The sequence below is a fragment of the Falco cherrug genome, chromosome 5 (assembly GCF_023634085.1).
Source record: "Falco cherrug isolate bFalChe1 chromosome 5, bFalChe1.pri, whole genome shotgun sequence".
Classification (NCBI taxonomy): Eukaryota; Metazoa; Chordata; class Aves; order Falconiformes; family Falconidae; genus Falco; species Falco cherrug.
Genome location: NC_073701.1, coordinates 66,605,502 through 66,633,237, shown reverse-complemented (window position 1 = coordinate 66,633,237; position 27,736 = coordinate 66,605,502). Strand labels below are relative to the sequence as shown.

At 37.7% G+C, this 27,736-nt stretch overlaps 1 protein-coding gene across 4 annotated transcripts in view; it reads left to right on the top strand.

Annotated features, from left to right (window-relative positions):
- The window catches only part of PCLO (piccolo presynaptic cytomatrix protein), a 402,891-nt gene that overhangs the window by 300,009 nt on the left and 75,146 nt on the right, over positions 1 to 27,736 (top strand). For 3 of the 4 annotated variants that reach the window (XM_055712580.1, XM_055712583.1, XM_055712581.1), the window contains exons 11-17: positions 10,344 to 10,452; positions 11,045 to 11,112; positions 14,308 to 14,519; positions 19,559 to 19,609; positions 20,530 to 20,660; positions 22,286 to 22,312; positions 26,015 to 26,108. In XM_055712580.1, the coding sequence (XP_055568555.1) occupies positions 10,344 to 10,452; positions 11,045 to 11,112; positions 14,308 to 14,519; positions 19,559 to 19,609; positions 20,530 to 20,660; positions 22,286 to 22,312; positions 26,015 to 26,108 (692 nt within the window). Of the gene's footprint in view, positions 1 to 10,343; positions 10,453 to 11,044; positions 11,113 to 14,307; positions 14,520 to 19,558; positions 19,610 to 20,529; positions 20,661 to 22,285; positions 22,313 to 26,014; positions 26,109 to 27,736 lie in introns of those variants that run through there. The other variant, XM_055712582.1, reaches the window with a different exon arrangement.

Genomic DNA, 27,736 nt, shown 5'->3' with positions numbered 1-27,736 from the left:
AGTATTCATGCATAAACATGGTATTTCCCAAAAATCATTAACATACTCTCCTCCCATATCCGATTTTGCGCAGTAAAGGTTAGAAAGGTCCAGAAATGGGTCTGGGGTACGATTTGGGTGGGTGGTATATGAGTCGGTGGTTGTGATCTCTCCCTGCCGGAATTACCTTTTACTAAAGTTCACTGTTTCTTGGCAGGTAACTACGAGTTGTTTCATTTGGTTGCTCCCAGTTCCCATTATTTCTGCATTCTGACATCTCAATACACTTTCTACATACAGAAGACTAGCCAAATACAAAAAAATCTGTAACTGACTATTATCTAAAAGTCTCAAATTTGTTACCTAAGTTCTAAGCATTCCTATTCAATGATTCTAACCCATTCTTCTGGCCTTGGTATAGGGCTGTACAGAGGATTTCATAGCAGCTTTTGCTGTTCAACTATGAGTTTAATTAAAATATATTTCTTATTCCTTTATATTTCTATTAAAATGATTTTATAAAATCAAATAAAGTCAATTAATTCTAACTTATTAGCAGATCTGTAACAATACCTCTGTGAGTCACTGGAAAATGTGGCTGGGTTGCTCTCGGACCTTTTTTCTTTATCTTGGGGTCTTAAGGCCTTAGTCCTGTTCTTTATCTTCCTGCCATTGTCTCTTTATGGTTTTAGGCTGCACTGGTTTCCTCAGTCCTTTGCTGAAGTGTGAGCCTGCCCTGTCTTTTTTAGGCTGCTTTCCCTTTCTTGAGCTAAGTGTCCTGAGAAGCCACATGTAAATGTGCTGGGATTTTGATGACCTGCTAACCTATGTGCCATGAATCTCCTTTTCCTTCCTCCACCACTCCTTCTGGCAGTCCTACATACATAAATTCCCACTCATATTTCATTCATACTAGTCTTAAGATTTCTATTACGTAGCTCTGCTTGACAGAGATGGGATCCTAATCTTCATGAGTTTCCCTGTTTTTCTTGCCACTTGAGTGGCAACTAGGATGCCATAGACTGCTGTATACTTGCTAGTTTGTTGATGTAGCAATGATGAGTGGCCTGAACCCAATATATCCCATGTTCTTTCATTAATGGGGGTTATTTTTGTTGAAGAACAAGAAGTGATGGAGGCGATATAGGAGGCAGAACAGAATGTCAGGTGTAAATCCTCTGCTGACATACAGTCACTAACACTACTGGGGCTGGAGAGTCTGGATCTGTCTTGGATCCCTCTGTTGAGCTTGATCTCGGCAGAGATTCACTTTGTTAAAGGGAAGATCAGGCCATGGGTATCTTAGCAGCAGCCAGTGGGCTTCCTGCTGCATGAGGTATGGGTAGTTTCGCTCCTCATCTGTAGAAGATGGACCACTAAAGCTTTTTTTATTATTATTTGGAAGTACAAAAGGAATGTTAACACTAATAAGTTATGTCAGTTTTCTTTTAATCTAAATTAAGAGTTGTGCTTAGAGTCTAATTGTTTTCACAATAAAACAGCGTTCTATATAGACTGACATGTTCGCTGTAGTAATTTGTACTGTTAAGGAAACTAGAAACTAAGTAATACAGAGAGAATGATTCTTCAGACACACACTGAAACTTCTACAAGAACTGTATGCTTGCATCTCATGACACGTTCCTCTTGTCCCTCTGAAAGAAAATTTCAAATATCACTGTTCTCAGTTGTAACTGATAGAAGCTGGATTAAGATAAGTGCATTTGTGTAAACAAGAATATTTTTTTCCTCAAAAATAGCAATTGAAAAACACACCACTGAATTCTAAATACATCAATATTGATAAATATTGACTGTAGACAGGGATATACTAGTTTAAATTCATACCTGACATTAAACTCCCATTAAAAGAATGTTTTTTATTTCTCGCTCATGAAGGAGACGCCAAAAAGAAATTCCTGCTGCCTCATTGTTTACTGATCTTTTAAGTGAATCTTTAGGTGAATTTTCATTCTAATGTGTATTTATATTATTAAAATCGTTTTGTTTTTTTTAAAAAAAATCTGAATTTATAGCAAACTACTTGTAAAAGTGGATTTTTTTGTGAACACAACCTGATAATGAAATGTTTAAGACTTTCAGCTAAATTAGAGCTCTCTACAGGAAGCTCATCTTCCTGGAAAAATAATTCTCATCTTTCATATGACATTACTGAAAGCAAATTAAATACACTATGCTCTATAGCTTCAGTGAAGAGTATGTTTTGAAAAACATTTATTTTTCTGAAACACTGAATAATTACAACGCACCACAGCATTTTGTTCAGCATGGTAAAACTGATCATCTGTCTGTAACTCCAATGTAATACAATGTTTGAGGATATAGCAGCGATGAAAGCACTATAAATTTATCATTTATATCATACTTATTTTCATAAATAGTAACTCTAATCTTCATTTAACTTGCCAAGAGCTTCAATCCTAGTCGTACAAATACATCCAGATCATCACTTGTTGTCCTAGCATAGTTCAAACTGAAGGGTGATCTACAGAATCCTGTGCCAATGTATATAGAAATCTGACGGTAGGCTAATTTAGAGTGGTGTTTGGTGTTGGGTTGATAACTGCAGCTGTACCAGTCAGGGGTCTGGTGTACAGCTGCCTGTAAATGCCAAATACACCCCAAATACACAGTTGGTTTGCTCTGGCTGTACTTTTACAAACGACATTTCCTTGTAGCAGCCATAAGGCATAGGCAGGTCCATTATATAATTTCTATTTGATGAACAACGTACCCATTTTTAAGAATTGTGAGTGTTGTCCATATAATAATTATTGTAATAATGGAAAATACGCAGCCTGGGTGCAAATGATGAATTGGAGAGTTAAGGTGTCTAAAAAAAAATAATGAGTTTTCCTGTGATTCATGCCCAGCTGTACAGGGAAATACATTAACACATTGACTTTCATCAACCTGTTTTTAAACATCAGAAACATTTAGAAATAAAAGAAAAATAACTGGAGAACACAGGACATAAAGTCATTTAGTGTTGAATGTCAGGCTGCAAGTTGATACTGTTTCTGCTTATTCTGAGTGCACGTTTAACTTCCATAGCACTTTCTGGGATTTCAAAGTAATGTTTCTGAATTTTAATTCTTCTATGAAATGGAAAGACACTAACATTCACATTCTACTGATTGAAGCTGCTAGCTTAGGGAGTCCAGTTTTCCTCTGTGAGCATTGGATTAGTGAAAATAGCAACTCAAACTGACAAGTTTATTTTGCATAAGAATAAGCAATACAAACTATGAAGAAGCAGAGAATATACCCCAGCAACCTGTGTGTATAATGATGGTGTAAGGATGGCCAGAGCCTCTATTCTAATACTGTAGTGTCTAAATCTTTTTTCAATTCCAGTAGGAGAGCATTTCTGAGACTCTAAAAAATGGAAAAATAGTCGGGTTTATGTGTGTAGTCTGATTTTTTAGGAGTAATTACAAACTCATAGTGACACAGCCAACAACAGTTTTACCACTTCTCAGGCACCTTGGATATACCAAATAGGAGACTTTGCAGTCTAACAGTGTATGCAGGGTGACCAAGATTAACTTTATAATTGTGTACATTGTGTTACAGATGGGAATAAAAATCAGGCTCAGTTTAGTATTCCTGTATTTGAAGCAACAATGTTGGGGCTCATATTCAGAGAAATAAAATCCTTTGATTTTCAGATTCCTTTCAATTTCAACTTTACTCATGCAGCCAGCTCATATCTTAAAGATGAACCTGAAGAGGACAGAAAATGTGGAAAATAACAGAAAATGAGTTGAAACTGAGATATATATTGTGTCTTTCAGTTGGCAGTCAGAAACTCTAATACTAAGACCTATTCTGCCAGCATATTTTGTGATTTGGTTTATGCCTTTTCATTAATAGGAATGCCATATATACAATCACATTCAGTTACACAGTACAGCTTTGTCGCCCAGGCGATGGACTGAAGGATGTATTTATTGAAAGCAGCCACCCAAGCAGAGTCAGAGCTCTTCAAATATATTTTCATATATATATATATACATATACCCTTGCAGTATCCTCATGAAGCAGAGAAATATTTCTGCCTTTGATCACTATTAAGGAAGCAGACATAAAAAAGGAAATTATACAAGAATGTCTGGGATAGATCTGGGCACAGATGCTATAGCCTTTCTAAATCCAGGCCATGCCCAGCCCCCAAAGACATCATCAACATTTCAGTTATTTTGCTCTGTTAACCTTCTCTCAATTGCTTTTTCATGCCATATGATCAGCTTCTCACTCAAGGCTGCAGGATAAAGGAACAAAACCCTCTCCAGCCAGCTCTATATGAAGCCATGGGATCTAAATAACTGATAGATGCATGGTTCCATGGAGTAAATGAAAATAAAGTTCAAGATCTTAATGCAAAGCCAAGGACTCACCAGTTACAGAGAAGGAAGCTAGAAGTAGCTCTTCTGGGTCTAAGGTAAAATACTCTGAAGCACCAGCATAGGCTATCTGCAACTTTGCTCTATTGTTTCTGTGGATAAATAAATTGTTTAAGTTTTCAAATCTGACAGCTTTGCTGGTATGAAATTCACTTCAGAGAAAAAGTAGTCATTTATTTGGTATTCTGCAGCATGTCTTTCTCCTGAAAACTCTTCTGAATATGAAAATGCATTATAAATAGTCCAAGGTTGTGGCTTTGAATCACTCCTGTTACTGGCATTTGAGAGAAGCTGTCATTTCTATAAAATTTCTACACTCTTTGTCACTCTTGGTGTACACAAATACAGAGCAAATTTTGGTCCAAAGGTATTGTACAGTAGTATCTAATAATTAGATTTTTTTTTAAAGAGCACTTGTATGAGTGTTTTACATTAAAGTCAGTAGTAAAGCTAATGGAATTCCTGCAACTAGTGAAAGTAGAAAGAGAACCAGTGTCTGGGACTGTGGCAGGGAGTGTTCGCAGCTACAGTCCTTAAACAACATCTCCAAAGAAACAGTCCTCAAACCACTGACCATGAACAGGGGTTGTATATGCCCTACAGAGATCCACTCCTGAAATGCTTTTAGTTTAATACATTTGACATAACCATGATACCATCGAATCTTCACTGTTAACCATTAAAAGCAACAATTTTAGTGCTGAGATTTGTGTATTGCTATAGCATAACAAAATCAGTGGTAGGATACACTTTGAAAATTAAGGGTGTTTTGTTTGTTGGGTCAAGACCATAGTTGGTACTATTTTTTGATCACTCTTAGGTATCTTTTCTTTATCAGAACTCTGAAAAGAGTCAATAAGACAATGATTCACTTTATCAGCTCAGATCTTTCTCACAGTTTAGTTTTAAATAGGATGACAGTTGATGAGTTTGATTACTAATTACCTAATGAGGGCAGAGTCTACCCAAAGGAATTACATCAAAGTATCTGTGCCAAAAAGTAGAACAAAGAACAATTGTTTTTGTGTAAGTTTCTCCTAAATACTGTGATCCATGATACAGGATGCAATTATATCTAACTTTTAAAATTCAGTATAACCCAAGATTTTAAAAGAAGCTATGAGCTTTAGGCACACAGAGGTTTCAATATGGAAATAATTTCTGATCATTTGATATTGCAGACTTTTCATTGTTTCTAAATATTTTCCTCTTCATGAAAAAAAAGACAAATAGTTTGAGTAGGTACCCACTCACTTACAGGAGATCAAAGAGATAAGGAATAATTATTCATTATTCCTCAGTTAGACCAAATCTGTTAATTCATGGAACTGCACACTATTTATGGACATCACAGGGCAGGTCTAATATCCCTAGAATTGTCTATTTCTGCTTTTTTTGAAATATAGAGCTACAGCATATATGAATAAAACATTAGCATAATCTATAAAGCAAAATTTAACCATTTTGCACAGAAGCACAAAACAGTTGATGCTGGAAAGTACCTCTGGAGATCACCTAGTTCCAGCTCCCTGTTGAGCACAGGGTCAGTGAGAGCAGGCTCCCCGGGGCTGTGTCCTGTCGGGTTTTGGACACCTCCAAGGACAGAGACTCCACAATCTCTCTGGTCAATCTATAATTCTGCAATACTTGTAAATATATGGAAACATTTATGATTAAGATATGCCTTATTTTAAACTGGCAGTTGAACATTAGTAGTGAGCTGCATTTTGCACTTCTTGATTGAGCAGCTATAAAACATTTCACAAGACTAAACAGGGAGCAATACCAACACAGTCCTTGCTGTTAGGTAAGCATTTTTTTTTTCTGACAGCTGTTCCACATAGGATGTTTATAAATCTAAATAGTCAGCAATTAGAGCGCTTAGTTGTTTACCATAAGCAATAAAACCTTATCAGCAGAAGACTACCAATTCAAACCATGTGTGTGGTCAGTCAAAACAAGTTTCAGTAGACTAGCTCCTCATATTGGGACACAGGTTTACTCAGGCTCTTGAGAAATTGTGTATGGTGGTGTAAGCTCAAGTCTGGCCCTAGGTTTGAATCTGAGCTCATCTTTTTTCCACATAATTAATATTTTCTACACAAAAATTTTCTTCCCCAAAATTTCACAGATCTTCCAGGATCAACAAAGCATGCTGAATGCTCCCCAGGGGCTCCAGGTAATTATTTGAGCACTTTCATCCCTGGGCTGATAGAAACTACTTCTTAATAGTCCCTGGGTCCCCACTGTTAAAAGCAAAGTTCAAGTTTCACTAGTACTTAGCTACCATTTCACAAGCTGTCAAATGACTAGTCAGAATGTCAGGAAAAGTAAATCAGTTCTGTTGAGTCGTCAGGTTTTATTACCAGTTAACAGATAACTGGCCTACCAATGCCTAAACAAAAATAATAAATGTTAACACTTTACTAGTTGCTAAAAAGAGCCTGGCAATCTTGAACAGCATTAAGCCATGTGTTAAATATGCCATTATAATCCAATACAGCAAAGTAACAGCCTCTCCTTGCCATGAGGGTTTTGGTGAAAGGTGGGCTTTTCCTTACTGCTGCAATGTAAGCACTGAACTCTCCCTCCAGGAGCAAGCTCTTAGTTTAAGCACTGATGGCAGCAACTATTACAAATACAGGAGACTTTGAGATATTTATTTGGTACATATAAAGAACACTGTGCCTATATTGTGTCAGAGGAAAGGTACGCTTAGATTTTGATAATGTCTCCAATTGTGGCCAGTTACATGCATTTGGAAGAATATCTGAACAATAGGCTTTTTTCTCTCAATACAGTAGGACTGTAGCATGTTTTTTGTGTTTTTTTTTAAGGGAAAGGATAGTATTTAGCTAGCTAAATGTGGATATCTCCATGGCAGTTACAAATGTATGAGATTCCCTCTCTGGAATAATCATTTTGTAATCAGTGGAAAATTATAAACTTCTGATTCCAGGTTCTAAATGTCACCATAAAGTAGATGCCAAAAAGACTGAACAGATAATGTGTGTAAGCACACTCAGTGGAGCAGGGAGGAGGTCTTGATATATAAAGCTGATATGCTGACTGTGGGAGCTGATATTGCTAAAAATAAGTCATTGCTCACCATAAATGCAGGATGTAGCCATCCCAATAAAATTAAGAAAGGGAAAAAAAAAAAAAGATGCTAGAAGGAATTATGGATTCAATTATCAGGGCAATTGCTAGTTCTTCCTCTGTCAGCAGAGTTGTCATGGAGCAATGTAAGTTTTCTCATCTTCCTATTTGTTTTTGTTTACTAAACTGGTGATGTGAAGCATACAAAGTTTTGGAAATGTGAATTACATGTCCTGACTACCTAAAAACAGCTACAGAATGTGATTGGGTTTTAGGCAAAAAAGTTTTTTATCACAGTGTCCTTGACTTCTCAATACTTTTTTCCTCTTTTTGTTGATTAGACTCACATTTTTCGTAAAGGTTTTCTTTGTAAAATACTGTTTTTTCAGCAAAAGGTATTTAGCAGTTACTCTAAGAAAAGAAATCAGCTTCCTGCCTAAAAGCTTTTTTCTTAGACCCCAGGGCTATCAGTCAGATCAATTAAGTCATGTTTAAATTGCTTTGATTTTAAATATTCATGAATCCACAAGGCAGCCAATAAAAAGAAAATACCCCTGTACTGACAACTTAAATGGATCTCTGTGTGAGTCAAGGCTGCTGAGATTCAATTTCCTTTCGGTTTGCTGCTTTGCTCACGTGTGCTTGGCCTTACTGACCAAGACAGCGACTGCAATGCTATTGCACGCAGTGAAAATCTCACCAGTAGAAATCAGACTTAATTTCCAGATCCCAGCATTGCAGCGGTACTCAGCAACGCTCTTCCTGCTGGTCTTTTAAATTAAAGCATGTAATTGACAATGGCCTTACTGCTCCCCTGGTAAATTTTCTTCTGAAGGCAATGCAAGCAGAATGTGATAAATCTGCGACAGTAGCTGGATGCATTTTGTCAACAAGGCTCTTTTTTTTTACAAAAGGGTGTTAACCACTTTCTCACATACCTAAAACTTTCCACCTTTGTTCTTGTTCATTGCCAATACATAGAAGTGATGGCTTGGCTTGGCTTACTCAAGTGGTTTGTACTGTTGTACTCAACATCCTATGCCACGATAGCATTATGAGGGCCCACAAATAACAAAAATAACTTCAGTTCCTTCCTTTCTAGAAGCCTTCTAAAGACAGAGTGCATGCTGGTGTATTTGTATGGCAGAAAATAGGGGGAGATGCTTTTATTCATAATTACTGTTGCTTTATTCCAGAGGAACTGAGCTTAAAATCAGATCTGCTCTAACAAGCAAAAGCAAGATCATGCTTTTGAATGATGGCTGGTAAATGAAAGGGGGTAAATTTTAGGAAAAGGCAAATCTATTTTGGCAGTAAGCAGCTGGCTTTACAGCCTCCTGAGCATCACTTTTTAGACATTCTGCACAGTCTGTAGTTCTGTAAACAGCTGCAAACAAAATGATAAATTCTTACTGACCAGAGTTATGAGCAAATCTGATATTTCAAATCCTAATTCACTGAATCCTATCGAAAAATTTGTACAATAAAGTTATTGTCTTTATTTCTCATATTCTTTCATTGTCAAATAATTTCATCTGCTTTATTCCACAAGCAATTCTCATTATATTTTATTTAGCAACATGTTTTCCTATGAGTTTATCTGCACATTTCACGTCATTATTTTTCCCATTTGTTATATGCAACAGCACAGGATTTTGAAATAAAAATATGACCCAGGTGAAGACTTGGTTTTATCTGTGTAAGTGGTAGCAAGCTAAGTGTTTGTGGTTTTTGCTGTGTGGATGATGTGTTTTTCAGATGTTTCGTAATACATAGCTTTTAGCGGACTATTAAGAATTCAGTATCTTGTCCCATTAAGCAATTTTTTTTCCCCTAGAGCCGGAGGCTTAGATTTTGACATTTCCACATTAGTGAGAAGTTAATCCCTTTGGAATCATCCTTATGACTAACTACTTCAAAATATGAATGCAGTTCTCAGAACCTAAGATAAATCCCAGATATGAATCTACAGTTTCCTTTCTTTAAGCATTTTACTGTAACCAAAAAATTTCTTGCCTTGTCAGGATACACCTCATATTATGTATAGAGGTATTGACTCTGCAAATACTGAGCATAAAACTTCCTTATAGCAATACCTTGCTGCATACAGTCTCCTGGCTCAGTCCTGGGACACTTGGAAGACAGAACTGATTAGATCAGTATTCAGGACTTTTCAGCCTGGTTATCACAGCTCTGTTCCTATCTTCCACAACAAATTATGTTCAGCTGTTTTGTCACTTTTTCATAAGAAAGATAAGGAAGAAAAATTTCAACCTGAATATTTCCAGGCTTATGTTTTAAATGTGGAGGTACATTTTTTGTTTAAAATCACGTCACTCAGCTGCCTTCATCTGGTTGTATTTTCTGAAGTGACAAAGTAGAGAAAATGTATTTGAATTACCAAATCACATTCACAAACTCAGTCCCTTTTTGAGTCTCAGCTTCTGAACAGCAATGTGCTACTGTAGGGAACAGTTATCTTCCAAGACCATGGCTGGCCAGGAAACGTCTGATACAGAATATGTTTTGGTTTCTTGCCATGTTGGTGGGTGTGCATGTTTTTGATATTGCAAAAGTTTTTCAATATCATGCAATCCAGACGGTGGAGAGTGCATGTATAGTTTTAATCCAAAAGGAATTAATCTCCTGTCTTGTTTCAACAGGTAAGATGTAGCTGAAGGGGCAGTAGAATCTGTGTGAAGTGAAAGTGCTTTGCTAATGTGTCGTGCCATGTAAACAACATTCACTGAATGTCACATCAAATCTTCTCATCAAAGCAGTCTATCTGATGCCTTTGTCAACATCTGAGCTTGAGCTGATGCTGTTTTGCCTTCCTAGGAATGCAGGTGCTGGAATGGAATGGCATCCCCTTGACTGGGAAAACTTATGAAGAAGTCCAGAGCATTATTATTCAACAGAGTGGGGAAGCAGAAATATGTGTAAGACTGTGAGTTTTTCCCCATCTTTCTGTTTCCATTTTTTTTTGGCTTTTCATGGCTTTTTTTTTTTTTTTAAATTTACAGTTGTTAAGGTGGAACCTTTGTTAGCACGAAACACCGATGTAATAATTAGTGAGAGTTCACTGTGTGGGAGGTCTGTTTGTTCTTTGTTTTCTTTTAAAGTCATAAGGAAAGATATGAATCAGCTGTTAGTAATTATACTTCTATAAGAAATGATACCTATTGTCAGGCCACAATCTTCTCTCATTGACACGCATACAATTCACTGAATTTACTAGGGTTAGAAAAAGATGGTAATTTAGCACTAATTTTTACTGAAATCTGCATCCTTTAGATGAAAGTCATTTAAGCATCATAAGAAATATATAGACTTGCATTCAATCCATTAAAGATTTCACCTTAAAGGAACCTTTTCTTCTCAGCTCTTTAACAGCATTGCAAATCTATATCAGCTACGAAGGGGCCATGCTTGGGAGCTGCTTTCTGTCATGAACCACTATTCATTTATCTACTTAATACAATAATGAGGGTATGAGGGAAGAGTTTCTTTTGTCTCAGGCTTCTCATTGCTTTCTTTAGGGACCTGAACATGCTCTCGGACTCTGAGAATCCCCAGCACCTGGAGCTGCACGAGCCTGTCAAGGCAGGTGAGCGACAAGTTGTTGCTTCGATATTGTAAGACAGGATAGCAGCTGTAAATTGGATGGGATATAAGATGGGATATTAGCATTATAAGCTCAGGTGTTACATCCCAAATCTTGCCATGGGCAGAAAGTGGACCATAAGCCAAGACAAGGGGATCGAGTAGCAGCCTCAGTAAGTTTGCCGATGGCACCAAGTTGGGCAGCCGGGGGGCAGGGGGCTCTGCGGGGGCTCTGGGCAGGCGGGCCGAGGGGCCGAGGCCAGTGGTGTGAGGGGCAGCGGGGCTCAGTGCCGGGCCCTGCCCGTGGGGCACAGCAGCCCCCGGCAGCCTGGAGAGGGGGGGCTCAGGGGCACCTGGTGGCTCCCTACAGCTGCCTGAAAGTTTGTGGTGAGGTGGGGGTTGGTCTCTTTTCCCAAGTAACAAGCAATAGGACAAGAGGAAACAGCTTCAAGGTGCACCAGGGGAGGCTTATTTCTTCACTGGAAGAGTTGTCAAGCATTGGGGCAGGCTGCCCAGGGATGTGGTTGGGTTACCGTTCCTGGAGGTGTTTAAAAGACATGTAGATACGACGCTTAGGGATTTAGTGGTTTAGTCGGTGGGCTTGGCAGTGCTATGTTAATGGCTGGTCTTGATGATTTTAAAGGTCTTTTCCAGCTTAAGGGATTCCATGGTTCTATGCTTGTTAGCCCAGTTCAATCCATAGTTACAGAGTCTACACTAATTAATACAAAGGAAATATCAGTAACAACACTGCAGCTAACATTTGGGAGCCAGGGAAAACCTCACACTAGCTACCCCTTCAACTCTACACGCCACAGAAAACTGTGCCACAAATGTCCCGCTTTGGCAGATGCCCTGGGCCCTGCAGGCTGTACTTTCACTCTGAGGCATTGTGGCAAATTGACTGTGTCCTGAGGAATTTGCTGGGAGTGATGGTTTTGGTGAGAGTGTTTTACTCCTCCTTGCTGGGAGGTGGATGATGTTGATGATTCCTTCCTCTTCAGGATCTGCTTGGGGCTTTTTCTGTGTTTTCTAGCACAGATGGCTCTTTCCTCAGTGGTCAGTAGCTCTGCATTGCATATGACTTAACTGGATATTGTACGCTTTACATGTGATGCATTCTTGTTCTTTGTTCATTCTGTCGCTCCTAAAATTTATTTTGCCGAGCTCCTGAGTTTGCATCAGTGTCAGTAACTGACCAGCAAGTAGCTGGTATCCTTGGGACCTCAGCTATTGTCCTGTGCCCAAACCTTGCAGCACTGCTGTCACCCCAAGTTTGTGCTCCTATAAGCTGCAAATTAATCTGAAGTCAAAAATACTTCAGTCTGCATGGCGCAATTACTGTTGTGCCTTTATATATTTCTAAATTGCTAAGAACAGGCCTCATACCATATAATTATACAAGGTGAAATGTAACTCAGACAAATTAAGGTCATAGCCATCCAGTCATTAGACAATTGCTGTTGCAGCCAGACAAGCTAAAACAAAGCTCCTAGCAAACTGGAGCAAGTCCAAATAACACACAAGTCCTAAGGCCTATGTTAGCTTAACACAGGACTTCAGCCTGTTATTAGTGATGAAAAGACAGTATTTACTAAGATACAGGGGTGCAATAGGAAGTACTTTGTGTGAAGTTTTGTTACATGACTTCTAACATGGCAGTGTTTTAGGGGGGATTCTCTTCTGTTCGGTCAATACCATGACCGCAGGCTCCAGTTGTGGTATTAGTTGTAACTAACCTAAGTCTGAACCACAATCCACAATCTTACCAGTAATACCGCCCTTCAGCAAGTTCAGTGCAGATTACGAATGTTTCACTTAGCATCTCATGGGTCCATTCTGAGTTCTGTGGTTTTGTGGCTGCTCTTTTATCAATAAGAACACAAGTTACCTGGATTAAATCCTCCATTTTCTGACCATGTAACTGTTCCCATCTATTAATATACTTACTACTAAGCTACCTTTTGTTGAAAATGGATGGTATTGGTATTAATGGAAAGCAAACACTGAGTCTGACAGAGCTTTGAGTCAGAGCTACACACAGGTTTTTTTTCTTAGTGAGCAGATCAAAAACACCAAAGGCATTCATAGACACAGAAATTGGGTTTTGAAAGGATAGAAGCTAGAATAAACAGTGTTTTTTATTAACGGAGAAAACTCAAAATGGGAAAGAACAGGAATAAAAGTAAATTGCCACATTATCGCAGGCATGCTTCCTCCTAGTTTAGGAATCTTCTAGTGGTTTCAGAGCTGGAATTCAGCAGAGTCCCTTCTGGCTACCAAGCCAAGTCTTTCTTGCCATCACCTCAGGTTTTGCAGACTGTGCTTTGGAAAGAAACAATCTCCATTCCCTCTAGAAATTAAAAACAGATACAGCCTAGCAGGCAGGGTAAGGCTAACGTATTGCTTTAAACCTCTCATACTTCTGAGAACCTGGGAAGCAAGACGAGCCTAGTATCCTTTTAACTCTACACACTTAAAGCACAGATGGAACTTACTTGACCTCATTTCTCTATTAAATGGAGATTGCCATCTACAAAAGTTAATTTTTCCTTAGTCATTCCTGGGCAGTAGAGAGGGCAATCAGACTCCTACTGCAGATGCCTTACATAGGTGTGTGTAATAAGGAAAGATGAGTCAGGGCTTTTACTCTTCATTTGTTTCCATTTTATTCTGCCTTGGTTAATTTGTGGCATTGAAGTTCTGATCTTCTTTTCTCTTTATTTTTGTATAAGTTATTTCAGGAGCAGAATTCAGTTTTATGGAATGGCTAATTGATTTTTTTAAAAAAAAAAAAAAGTTGAGATTAAAGATTGTTACAAGAAAGTTCAGATACTTGGTGAAACTGGACTTCGAAACAGTGGAAGTTAGCACAGACAGTCTTGAAAACTGTAATTTGCTCCAGTATGATTCAGAATGATCAGCAAGGCTTATTTTTCTTCTGCTAGAGAATAATCTTGTCAAAAAGCTTGTGAGGTGAGTAACACTAGTTGACAGTGTTGAGTAGAAAGATTGGAATTGGGATGTTGATGTTGTGGGGGAGACATCTATCTTTTGTAGTTTGGCTTTTGCATCTTCGAAGTCTACAAGCAGATGACATGAAAATTTATAAAGATCATTATCCTGTACCTGTACTGTGGCAAGATGGATTTGAATGTGCTAGTGATTATCAATACTATGCTTTCTTACTTTAATCCAGTAGATAAAGCGAAGTCACCAGGGGTTGATCCCAAGCAGCTGGCTGCAGAGCTCCAAAAGGTTTCTCTACAGCAGTCGCCTCTGGTTGCTTCTTCAGGAGTGGAAAAAGGATCTCATGTTCACTCTGGGACCACTTCTGCCACTTCCAGTGCTGTTCCTAGCCCTGGTCAGCCTGGTTCTCCTTCAGTGAGCAAAAAGCGGCACAGCAGCAAGGTAAGAAACTTCTCAGTTATGTGGCAATAACATTTTGATGACAAGAAGAAACTGTGTATTTATCTTCTTTAGTGTAGCAAGAAATCACAGCACATATTGATGAATTAATTTCCGCGACAGTGATGAGTATTACTGTTAAGATACAGAGTTTGGACACAAGGAAAGGGCACTACATGATTTGTCCAAGGTCATAGAAGATTAGGCCCTCTCTGCAAACAGGTTTCTCAAACTTAATATTATTGTTTTTAAAGAAAATAATTGCCCTTTTCATTCTTTTTGCTGTTGCTTTTTAAGTGCATCCTACATGATGGTGAGGTACTAGTTCCACAGGAGAAGCTGATATTCCAAAGATTGTAATTTCCCTCTCTGCACTAAGCTACTGTTTCAAGTGTTAGAAGCTATGCATAATCATAGCAATATTAAGCGTTTCTCTGAAAACCAGGGAAAGAATGCAAAATAAATTTACCATCAAAATGTGTTTTGTCACTAGCTAGTTCCAGTGAACTTGTTAAGCATGAGTTGTCATTTTCTTTGACACGTCCTGTCCATTTCTCAGCTGAACTTCTTTCTCTCTGTGCACCCACCTGCACACCTGGAAAGGGCAAAGTGGGAATTTAGTAGCATTTTTTCACAGTTGAAACTGAAAACTAGATCATAATGTCATCTGTCACATTTTTGCATTTTGTGTCAAAAAAGTTAACACCTGAAGTGAAAATCAATTCTGCGAAGACTGCATTTGCTTAAGTAATTTGCAAGATAGCTAAAGCTGATGGCTATCCTGAATACCCAGCTTCTCACTGTCTTACTATTGGAAGCAAAGCTTCACATTGCAAACAGGGTTCTTTCTAGGTATTTATTTATCTGTATCTTTATTCCTTCTTGGGACTGTCAGGTTCCTACTGCATTATTGCTATGTTTATATTTTTGTGCTGTTGAAGCCGTGACTGTGACTTGAACTGCAAATGCATTAGGCACTGTACAAATCAAAATCAGCAAACGGTGCCTGCTCATTTCAGATAGCTCTGCAATATGCTTACATAGCTTTCATGTGAGAGGAAACACAAAAATCTTTCATCCAGCAATTTAGCAAAAACTATAAATGTATTTATTGATCTGTTTGTTTTATATAGTAATTCTGTCTTGCCACAATTCCCATGGACTTTTTATGAACTAATTAAGGTCTGTGGTGCACAAGTTAAATCTGTATGTTGAGCTTCACTGCATGTAACATCAGGGACCTGGCAGAAATGCTTAATCATCAGATGAATAGTTGGTTTCCTTACACCTTACTCTGAGTATTGTATACATCTACATATGAACTAGTTTGCCATGTGCTTTATGTTTGCCAGTGAGAATAAACCACTTCTGAAGTACAGTTCATGAGACTGGATGAAACCTGCCACTAAAGTGTATGCACTACATGGAAGGGAGAGGGCAGGGCTCTTAGCACAGATGTCACCATCTACACTGAAACCCCGTTCATCTGGTTGAATGCATCACACCCCTAAATTCACTGCACAGTGTATAGAAACCCATAAATCTTTGATGTGCAGTGTATCCTGGAGGGGTGCCCCTCCCTGGCCACATGAGAAGACTGGGTTCCTAGCTTTGGCACTGTAGCAGGTCACCTAAAATTATATATGTAAATTTAATTTCCTGCTTCACAGAGGATTTAGTAATCTTTTGTGAAAATTCAGCTGGAGGCTTATAAAGATGAAACAAAAAAAAAAATTAAAATTAATACCTTTATGTAGGGGATGCAAAAGTCAAAACCAATCAGGTAAATATTTAAAACATTCTTTGCTTCTTTCAGAAAATCAAATTGAGAGGCATTTCTTTCATAACAGCCGTAGCTCTTGTTGACTTGTATAGTTTCTGTTCATTGACTGCAGGCCAAGTTTATAATGGTGTTGATCTCTGTTAGAAGACAACGCTACTGCTCATCCTTTCTGGAATGGCTCTTTGCCTTGGGCTGACGGCGTTTCTAAGCTGGCTGCAGCCTTGCCAAGTATCATGGCAGAGTAAATATCCAAACTGCCTAGATCTTGTTTTTGCAACTGTTCTTATTTTTAGCAAGTACAATCTTTTTTTCTTTTTTTTAAGTTTTTTTGTATAGAATGTACACGCCAGAAGTGTTGTAGGAGATCCTGCAGTGCCAATGCTTTGTCCCATTACTACAGAGAGTGGTAGTGCATAGCATCAGAGCCTGACATTAACAAATTTCACATCATGATCATGACAGCTTTCTCTGGCAGGTATGATGGCATTACAAAGCACTGGCTTTTAGACAGTGTGTGTGAGTGCATGCAGGGAGTATCAAAAGAAATTAGAATGAAGTGAGATTAGCCATCATAGGAGAGATGTAACCTTTGGGAGACTTGAGTTCACTATACCCTGTGCAGACCTGTTTCTTTTGTAATGTAAATGTATGATCATTCTATGGTGCAGGTTACATCCAGGATATAAATGCTCTATAGAAGCATTTAATTGTATCTTTGTATCTTGAAGAATGGATTGTTTTTCTAAATCCTCAGTTCCTTTAGCTCCTAGAGAAGTCGGCAGTGAAATAATTTCCCTTCTTTTCAAATTAATCCTCACTGATTCCCTGATAAAGAAAGATACTTATTTGCATCTCTGCCTTTCAATCCAGATCCAGCTTCAAAGCTGGCCCAGCTTTGAGCTGTGGGTTGGACCAGATGACCTTGAGAGGTCTCGTTCAGCTTAAATTATTCATGTTTCTTTGAAATATTTGGGTAGTTCTTCACGGTCAGTTTTAAATCAGCTGACATCAGAGAGAAAACAAACTATTTAATATACTGACTCATAGTGTTGTAAATGAATACAGAGAATTAACAGTGGTATAGAAATGTAACGATACACATTTATTTTTGCAGACAAGTAGATGAAAGCAAAGTAACTGCATGGCTAAAGGCAAATTCACTTTAACCACCTTTGGAAGTCCCATTCAGCATGCCCATTGCCTTTTCTCTGAACTCCTACAGTATTGATACTAATACATTCTGTATTACATGATATTTAAAGTGAATGAGCTCATTATTTTTACTGTTCAAACTTCTGAAAAATTAGAGCATTTATCTATCTGGCAGTGAATTGGTAGTCACAGCACAACCAACTCCATGTTATTTTGTAGCATTGTCTGTGCTAGTACAGACTGAGGTCGGAACTATTAAAATGTAATAAAATCCATTTGTAGAGGTAAAGTATAATAAATATAAGCCATTTAAGCCCTACTTTGAAAGTTTGCATGATGCTTAGATAGGTCTGTGTCTTTGGCAGAAAGAGTGCAATTCTGTCTTTAAATATTCTTTCAAGGACCAAACAAGTTTTAGGAGTAGTTTTCTACCAATCTAAAATATCATTTAAGATTCAGAACATTTTATAAGTTGGTGACCTACTTTAGCTGTTAGAGGGATGACACTTCCTTAAAAGCTTTGTAAGGTAGCAAGAAAAGCTGATTTAAAATTTTCCATGAGAAATATTTTGAGGCACATGCACTTCCAGAAAAATCAACTTTTCTTTTTTCCCCATGAAAATGCTTGTGTTCATAAAGGAACACATCTAGAAGGCAAGTTGAAGCACACAAAACAAAAAAAGGTGACAGATGACAGTGAATACAACTATTTAACGGGCAGGTCTGGGCTGTTTATCTCCTGTATTTATGTTGTGCTAGTGTTTAGCTGGGATTTTTCTGGTTAGTTCTGGTCTGCAGATCTGAGTAATTGAGGGGATGTTCTTCATTGCAAACCTGAATAAGGCAGTGCATCACCTTAACTTCATGCTCTGGTCCAGGAGACATGGGCTCTGCATTGGCCTACGTCAAAACAATTCATGGCCAACATCCTGAGAAAATCGCTAAGGGATTTTTTGGAGGGTATAGCAGCACATGAGAGGCAGATGGGGTTTACTCTTCTCAGAAAGTGAAGGAAATCCTAACTGCAAAGACTAGTATGTCAGACTGCTGGTCACATCTGGCAAAATAGGAAAAGTTGACTTCCAGATCAGTCTTCAGAGAACAGTAAGTTTGTCCTTGTTTGCATCCTTTTTTTTTTTTTTCTGCATCAACCAAGGAAGCAGGTGTGGAGAGAATGCAAAAACATTTAAATACTGCTACTGAACCAGAGAGAGCTTTCTTGCTTGACTGATGGCTTGCAGATTGGAGGTAGGTCCAGGGTGGCTCAAGGGCACCACCATTTAGCAAAACAGCGTATTTCTGAGCCCAGGATTTGAAGCAAGTGATACTACTTTCCAACTACTAACAAAAAGGAGGGAAGAAAAGGGGAAAAATAAAGACTCCAAGTATTTTATGGCTTTTGTCAGCAACCTAGAGAAGCTCAGTGAAAAAGAACAGAGAGGAGCAAGCACAATTAGACAGCATTGTAAAGGGGAGGGCAGAAAATTTAAATGTCATGTCACCCAAAGTGTGTGGAAGAATGGGAAGTGCTGTAGCTGAACTGATGATCAGAAAACACAGAATAAAGCAAAAAATATTTTACAAGATGGCTTGCAATTGTGAGATCCACTTATACACATCCATCAGTTTTAGTACCATTCTTTCCACTCTTTCTACCTGCTTTCACCTAAACTTGATTTAAACTAGTGTAACTTTTGCCTTTCAATAGAAATACAGCCGTCTTGTACTTGACATGGTATTTGGTTTCTCTTTGCAGCATTCACTTCCGTTAGACAGGGTTAATGCTATATGTCTTTTTCTCCCCATGCCTCCCTGTGTGACCAACCTGCTCTGACTGTAAAAACTTTGGTGTTTAAGTTGTCTGACTCTATACTTGCACAAAGGGTGATCAAAAAGGCTGGGCTGGACTTTAGGTGATGCTGAAATATCTTAACTATTCGTTTTGAGCATACAAATTGGAGATAAACAGTTTTTAAAACGTGGTGATACAGCAGTATAAATGATACCTCTAAGACAAGTTAACTGAAAATCTGTTATTTCCAATATGCATATGTGTATATTTGGAAGTGTGTGCCTATTTATTTATTTATGTATTTTAATGTGGCAGCCCACAGAAACTACGAAGTCTGCTTCCCATCCAATCACTGGAGAAATTCAGGTAAATATGTAGTTTCTACTGTGCACGTTCTTGTTGCTGCTGGATGTATTTTTCCGATGAATAAGTTTGCAGAAAACAGTCTCCATTAACTGATTTCTTATTCAACTCCAGCCCTTTGAAATGTCACTAATGTAAGTCAGTGCTTGATTTTTGCCTCTGTATTGTTGGCTTGTGAGATACAAACAGATAGAATGGAAAATGCTACTGTTCCTGAAGGGGCTAAAAGCGTAGTGAAGTTCATTCTAATCTTTAATCTTTGGCAACTTATTGCGGTTTACTACAGAAATTTCCAGACTGTTTACATTTAAGCAAAGACTGCTGTGGGTTTCTCATGGTGCAGTGTGTTTATTTCCATGTAATGCCAAGTTTGTAGTTGTCTCTTACGTAAACTGACATTATTCTAGCTTTTTAAATTGGTGGAACTGAGAGCAGCAGAATAAAGGAAGCCCAACTTCCTATAGATTTCAGTCATTTTTTCCTCAATTAATCCCTCTCCCCTATACTAGTACTAACAGTCTTTTCATAGTATTATAATATCCTTCCTGGGCTTAAGCTCTAGGTAGCCAGAATTTCTGCAATTCCTACTCAGTAAGCTGGCTATTGCTCAGAATAACATAAAGAGTTCAAATTTCATTTGCTTTTTCCAGCATTTGAATAGATCAATATGGATATTTCCTTTTTTTGTTTTGTTGACTAAGGCTGGCAGACTTTAAAAGCAAAATTTGTTTCAAGATCAAACATAATAATCTAGCATCTCATTCAAGTCAGGAGAGAGAGACAGAAACTTCCTAAAATGTGTTTGTTTCCAGCTAAAGTAAAGCTCTAAAACTCATTTTATTCAAAGGATGTAGTAGAGGTATTGAATCATTTAGGAAGTAAAAATAACTAATAATCTTACTGTGTTTTAATACATTCTCTAGCTTCAAATCAACTATGACAAACACCTTGGCAACCTTATCATCCACATCCTTCAGGCAAGAAACCTTGCTCCCAGAGACAACAATGGCTATTCAGACCCCTTTGTTAAAGTTTACCTTCTTCCAGGGAGAGGGTAAGTGTAGGAGAAATTGTACCCTGAATTTTCTTTTAATTTGGGTTTGTTACTTGACACTAATAAACAGAACTGAGTTACTGCTATAGAAGGTCCAGGTGAAACACCAGGAAAAAGGGTGGACTTTTAATAGAGAGCCAGACCCTATTCCCAGGAGAATTTGCTAATGACCTCAGGGACTTCATGATCATTCCTGAAGATTTAAATATTTTTTTTCATGTTTCCTTTTAAAATTTCTAATCCATGCAAAAATACGTATTAAAAGAACAGCAGACTCTACTTAAACATACTAAATATATGTAATACGTTCTGTAATATAGGAAGCTACATGTTAAGTTTAACATGGAATGAATTGTTGCTTCAGCTCAAGGTGTTCAGAATTTGGGACAGATTTGCAAATATGCAGAATTTTAGTATCTGAGATAAATTTAGCATTGTAGTATAATACCAAAGATGAGAAATACTAATCAGATAACATTCATTCCATGTGATTTTTTATGACTTTTTTTTTTTTTTTTTTAAGAGCTAATATGTGTTTTAGAAATTCTGGTGATTTTGTACCTAATGACTATACAAATCACTAATCATTTTTTCACAAACCGTTGCTTCTTTAGATTCTGTAATTACAAATAGCTCATTAGCGTTTCCTTTAGAACATATGTTTCCATATCAGCAATATTAAAACTCTTCTTTGGTGCTCTAAAGTTGCAGAATGTCATACATATGCATAAGTATACATGGTTATAATAATCCTACTGACTTCTGTGGCACAATAGATATATCTAAAATTAAGGTGATGGAATAGACCTTAGATTGCAAAGAGAAATTCCTTCAAACTTCTCTGCTTGTGTAATCACATTTATCCTAAAAGACTCTTAGGCTTGGACCGTGGAACTAAAAATCTGTATTTCTGTTCTATTCAAAGTAAGAGGAAAGTGGATGCTTAGGTCTCAGTTCAGCATTTGGCACATGGGCAAGCACCACTAAAAGCACATGAATCGAACAGCTAAAGGCTCTTATAGCTTGCAAATTCCAGATATACAGCATTCAATATTGCTCAGTGGCACTGGGCCCAAAATTGTTACTGAATATAATAGGAACAGCTCCTAAATATTGAGGGGGGGCTTATTGTACCGAAGAGACTTGTAAAATACTTGTCAAATCAATCTCACTGAATGTTTGCAGGTAAATTCACTGATGTAGAAACAAGACTTTGAACTAGAGAGATGTTTGGCCTGCAGAGGTCTAGGCCAGATCCAACTATAGGTTTAAACTTGCTGCTGAGTTATGAAGAGTTAGGATTTTAATTTTGTTTGGGTTCATTATTGTAAAACATGGCACTGTTATGGTTTTGCATGTAACTTGGAGCTTTAGGGAATAAGGAAAATGGAGAGCTTCTCAAAAGTGCCAAACTTGCTTCTGAAAGCAGAAACTTGAATTGCTACTGAATATATTTTACCTGTAGTTCAGTCTATGCTAGACTTCTTATTCTTTGTAATGCTTCTATTGCCTTTGATTCTTATACTACAAACTACCCATTATTCACGTTTTCTTTCATCTCTGCTTTCGTTTTCTCTCACTCCGCTTCCTCTATGTTCCTAACTCTGTAAATGCTGGGTATGCAGACAAGTCATGGTTGTCCAAAATGCAAGGTAGAGTGTACTATCTTCCAATTTTATTCTTTCCTTTTTGTATGCATGCATGATACAATCAGTCTGCGTGCTAAGCTAAAGATTTCTCCTGAGTTTCAATGGAACGCAATTGCAGCATGGTTTTGCTATTCATTCTCTAATTAATCCCATTTCCAGGTCAGAAGGAACTGGAAACAAGTAATTAATGCTCATCAATGCAGTAATATTTTAGGGCCAAACACTGATGACAAAATTTCTTTTGATGTTTGGAGGAATTTAGTTCAGAAATACCTAAAACTTCATTCTCACTCACTGAAAGTTGAAAAATACTTAACTGTGAACTTGTATCAAGATTCTGAATGGTGTTACTGCTACAAAGAACAGGCATTCTTTGGAAATGAAATGTAGTATTTTTCTCTATATACCTTGCACAGTATATAGATGTTAAAGCTAGGTATAATTCTAGGTAGTTGCCCAGCCAGCTTTAGAGCTCTTTGACCACATAAATAGTTATTTGTGGTAAACAAAGTTGAATTTTTAGTTATTAAAATGACTAGTGCTTTGTTTGTCCTGGAGTTGGAAACATAGGGCAAAACCTTCGTGCTCAAGATATGCCAGTATCAGCCCAGGCTAAGTACATAAGCATAGTAATTCACCCCAAATTCCAAATTTGTTTAAAAGTAGAAACCTGATCAAACAAGTCAACAAATTAATTTCAATAAACAGATCTTCTCTATTATCAGTCTGTTTCTTTATGTAATGAATGTGCTTACACATTTTATATGCAGCTATTTTGTTACACTTTTTTCATTATACTTGCAGTTGTATTATGCATTAATAAACTATCATTAAGGAAGCGTAGAGAAATGCTAAAGAAAAGAGTAATACAGTTTGTATCTTTTCACACAGCATACTATGAATTTCAAGTGCAAATTATTTCACACTAGATATAGACTGGTTTAATGAATGCATTTTATTAAATTATCCCCATCTGTTAATCACAATTGTTGGGGGAAAGGTGCATCTGTGGTATGAACTTAATATATGTGCCAGATCCTTCCCTTCAGAGGTCTAGGGACCTTCAGTTGTCATCCAACTTAGCCTGGGTCTGCACCGCCTCAGAAGTGGCCAAGGTCTCTTGCTTCCCTCTGCAACAGATCCAGACTATAGGTTACAGGAATGTGGGCTAATGCCACCCTTGCCAGTATAGATCCAGACACTCTATGGACTTCACTGAAAATACTCCAGAGTTACCATGTTAACAACACATTTACCTTCTGTCATTGCCAGCCCTGAAATTCAGCACTGCATGACTCATGTCTCACATATTTCTGAAAAGAATCAGAAACTTTGAATAGGTGATGAAGTTGTAATAGTGGGAAAGGAAATCCATGCAAGGAAAGGGAATGTCATTAGTGTCATTTTCTTGGCTGAGTGCTCAAATAGTCCTTTCCCACTTTCTTCAAAAAGAAAGATGGTTCATTAAAACCATTAGATCATATGGCATTTAGACAGGCCCAAACTATATAATACTATCCTGGCTTAGTTAAGAAATAAGTGGGTTACTCTGCGTGTAGAAGGAGTTTGGACAAGTTAATAGCTGATCAGAATAGACATGCATTTGATGAGTACTGTGAGCCCAGAGATACCGCTAACCTAGCCGTGGCTTGCCGGTGTCCCATGTCTCCATATGGGTCAGTTAAATCTCATTAATACTTTGAGTGATGGGGATGCTTTTATCAGATCAGAGAGTGGGAGAAGAGGTGCTTAAAAAATTCAAGTGCATTACTGAACAGGTTTTGCCATCAAAATCTAGTTTCCAAAAGGATTCCAATTTTGTATTTCAGATTTCCTCCCAAGATATGCAAAGAAATAACTTTGTGTGACTTTCTTTTTCATATGCTCTTGGTCCCTCTAGGTTTTAATTCATTCTTTTCTTACTGAAAGTAAGTAAAAAGAAATCTTCCCCTCCCTGCCTCACCCCACCACCCACCACCCCCCCAAAAAAAATATAATTGTATATATACACCAATGTATGGTGTGGCTGATAGAATTGATTGAACTGTGGAGAGTTGCTGCTTTCTTCTCATAAGCAGAGGTGGGCAGATACTTTGTTTCACGGGTCCCAATGCCCTTCACATTTTTCAATAAACTGGAAGACATTGGATACCATGTTTTGCAAGAAAATAAGTGGAACTACATAGAATGAGTAAAACAAAAACTAAGAGCAAAAATAACTGCAAGTCTCTTTCAGAGAGATATCAGTCTAGTAGGCAGCTTGGATATGGCTACCCCCTTTTGGAAAAAAAAGGCAGTAGACACTCCAGAATAATTACAGGAGCACTGCATGGTAGAATTGAGTTTCTAGAGTGAAAATCTTGGTGCTAAAGACACAACATTGACATACACGTCAGTAAAATATGCATCCTTTACATAACCTCAATTCAGACCTGCTCCAGTCTTGTACCATGCATGGTACACCATTAATGACTAGCTGATTAAATGAGTCCCTGGAGTGCATCTTCTAAGTTAATCTCATGAGAAAAGAATTTAGTTCATTCGCTCTGAGAGCATACCACAGTGTGAACCAAACCACAGTTCAATTGAAAGTCAGAAGTGAGAATCAGGGGAACAGCACACTACCAAAAATTAATGTAGAGGAACCATAAAAGATTTTAATAGGGCAGATACAGGTCATCTGTGCCATTTGGCCTTAGTGCTGGGGAACAGTCCTGGGCACATTTAATTTAGTAATAGATACAGCACGTAAGTCCTTTAAGTTATGAGAGATTTGAACAGAAGAGAAAGGGCAGTTCACTTGCAGACAGGCAAAAAAAAGAAAAAAAAAAAGAGTTCTTTACCTTATATCTTGTTGGGTTTTCAAAGTATTAAAACTTCTCGTGTTCTCCCACCCAGCTCTTTTGAGATGTCCATTCAAATCTATACTAAATTAAAATTGGAATGGAAGCAAATCTGACATCAAAGCTCACAGAGCTAGTTGAATCCATATTCTGTTAAAGGTTAGTAAATTGCTTTCTCCATACTCAGGAAATGCAGAGTACAATCGAAAGCACTACCATTTCTTTTTAAAAATAGATTATGCAGCCAAACTTTTTATTCTTGGCTATTGATAAAAACAATCATGAGCTTGATGCACTTTTATGTTTGTTTCCAGTACAGTTAGAAGTATAGGCAGAGAACAGGATCAATAAGAAATTAGTGTTTCTATCATTAACAGGATATTAGTTACCCCATGGCATTCATTAAATGTTCTTGTGAGATGGCCTTCTGTAATTAGAGGCTGCAACATATAAGTATAAAGGATTTGTGCTACGTTCAAGTGCTAATAGGAGAATGGTCTTGGAAATGTAGTCAGTGCATTATCACTTCAATTTATAACCAGACCCCAACACCGACAATGAGAGAACAAAGCATATATGCATGTGCTGACTCATGCTTTATGTTGGAATGATTATAGGCAGAGCTTAACCTGCTGAAGAGTCGGAAGATGTTGTAAAAGACCGCATCAGGAAAGCATGCTAAAGAAAAAAAAAACCAAAGGCTGTCATTGTCCTCTTGTAACCTCTGAGTTGTTGCAGAAATGGGAAATGCAGTGCTTTCTCTTTTTCTGTTTTTTGTTTTGTGGGTGGGTTTTTTTTGTGTTATAATTGAAACAAACAAAAGATTGCTAATGTAATGTTTCCTTCCTTTGTTTAAATTCAGTGCTGAGTACAAGCGGAGAACTAAGTACGTACAGAAAAGCTTGAATCCTGAGTGGAATCAGACAGTCATTTATAAAAATATCTCCATGGAGCAGGTGCGTGACTGGTAGTACTGTTCAGTGCAATTTGCTGCTTCATTATTTGTGTGGTCTGCAGTGCTTGCTGTGAAGGGAGCAGTGGTACTGGCTGTTCTGTGAACCCCTGTAAAATCTTGCCATGTTTAGGGGAAATTTGGAACTATTTCCTTGCTGCTGATAGAGCTTACTATATCAATACTCTTTTCTTGTCCCTTCTACTCATAAAAATGGTGATTTGTGGGGATTAAATCTGTAACCATGTCATAAGTACAGATGTGACAATTTCAAAAATGCTAATGAAATAGAGGGAGGGAATAAATTAAGACACGTTTCTGAAGCAAATGGAGAAATCACTGTCACTCTTCATTCCAAAAGCCATGCAAGGTCAAACAAAACACAGGTCTTATTAAAAAATATTTATAGAATGGAGAGATACATTTTTTGGTTTAGTAATTTACAGCAATGGGCTTGAAATATGAATCACCTGAAAAAAATTTAGAAGTTATTTAATTTCCTTGTTACAGAAAAATTTAACTCACAGCTGGGAAAGAATTCTGCGCAAACATTCTCTGTTTCTTGGTGGCTTCCTAACTCTAACTGACCTGCAGGGTTCACTGAAGCAGTATGAAGCAATTGAGTACCCTTTTTCTGCATCTCCTCTTTAAAAGGGACTTTTTACCATTTCAAAAAGACATAATGAGAAAAATGATGATCAGTCTATCTGTTTAAATTATGAAGTATATTTTATAGAATAATGGATCTGTATGCAGTCCTAAATCTTTTTGCCTTTCTTAGTGTTTTGTTCTTGATACTTTCAACTTCATTTTTCAATGCCATTTAATCTTTCAGTGCTTCTTAAAACAGCCCAGAATAACCAGACTCTTTAGTGAATAGATTTCCCAGTGCTTCTAATAAACTTCTCCAACACAGCACCAAGACCTCAATATTATCTTCCTAACTTAAAATTTCATCATTCATTCTTCTTGTTCATTGAGAGGAACACAGATTAAGTTGTTAATTTTTCCTTGGAGGAAGACCTTTCCCACAAAGAGACTGGCATGGTGGCTCATGCAGTCAACACATCGGAACTTAACAGGCAGTAGCTCACATTTTCTTCAGAGGTGCCCTGTTATATGTTGTGGTTACTATTTCCTGGGGTTTGCATGCTGTTTCATGTGGGCTTGCATCAATGGTAGCTCATTGACAGTGAAAGCATCAGAAAAAGAAAAACTGACATGTTTGTCTAGCTGAAATATAAACCCTAGGTCTTCTGAGTTTTGTGAAAATGTTTAGTAAGTCTTAGCACTATTTCCAAACTTAGCTTTCCATTTAAGACAGGCTCTTCAGTTTACTTAATTTGCTTTCGGGTTCTGCTGTGACTTTTTACAGAGCTGTAATTAAGAGTGCTTGAGTATTGGATATACGGTGGCTGTTTGGTGATTCTAAATTAGATAACGATCTTAGTCTAGGATTTCTTGGACAGAGATTTTTATGACAGAAAATATCCTAGTATCTTTGATGTTGGTTTCTTAACTGTTATTTGATGAAATTTGCTTTTGGGTCACAGGCTGAATTCTTTGAACTTTTGCTTTCTATTTGCAAATCTCCTCCTTTTCCCTTCCTCTGAGACTGTTATGCAGTGCTAA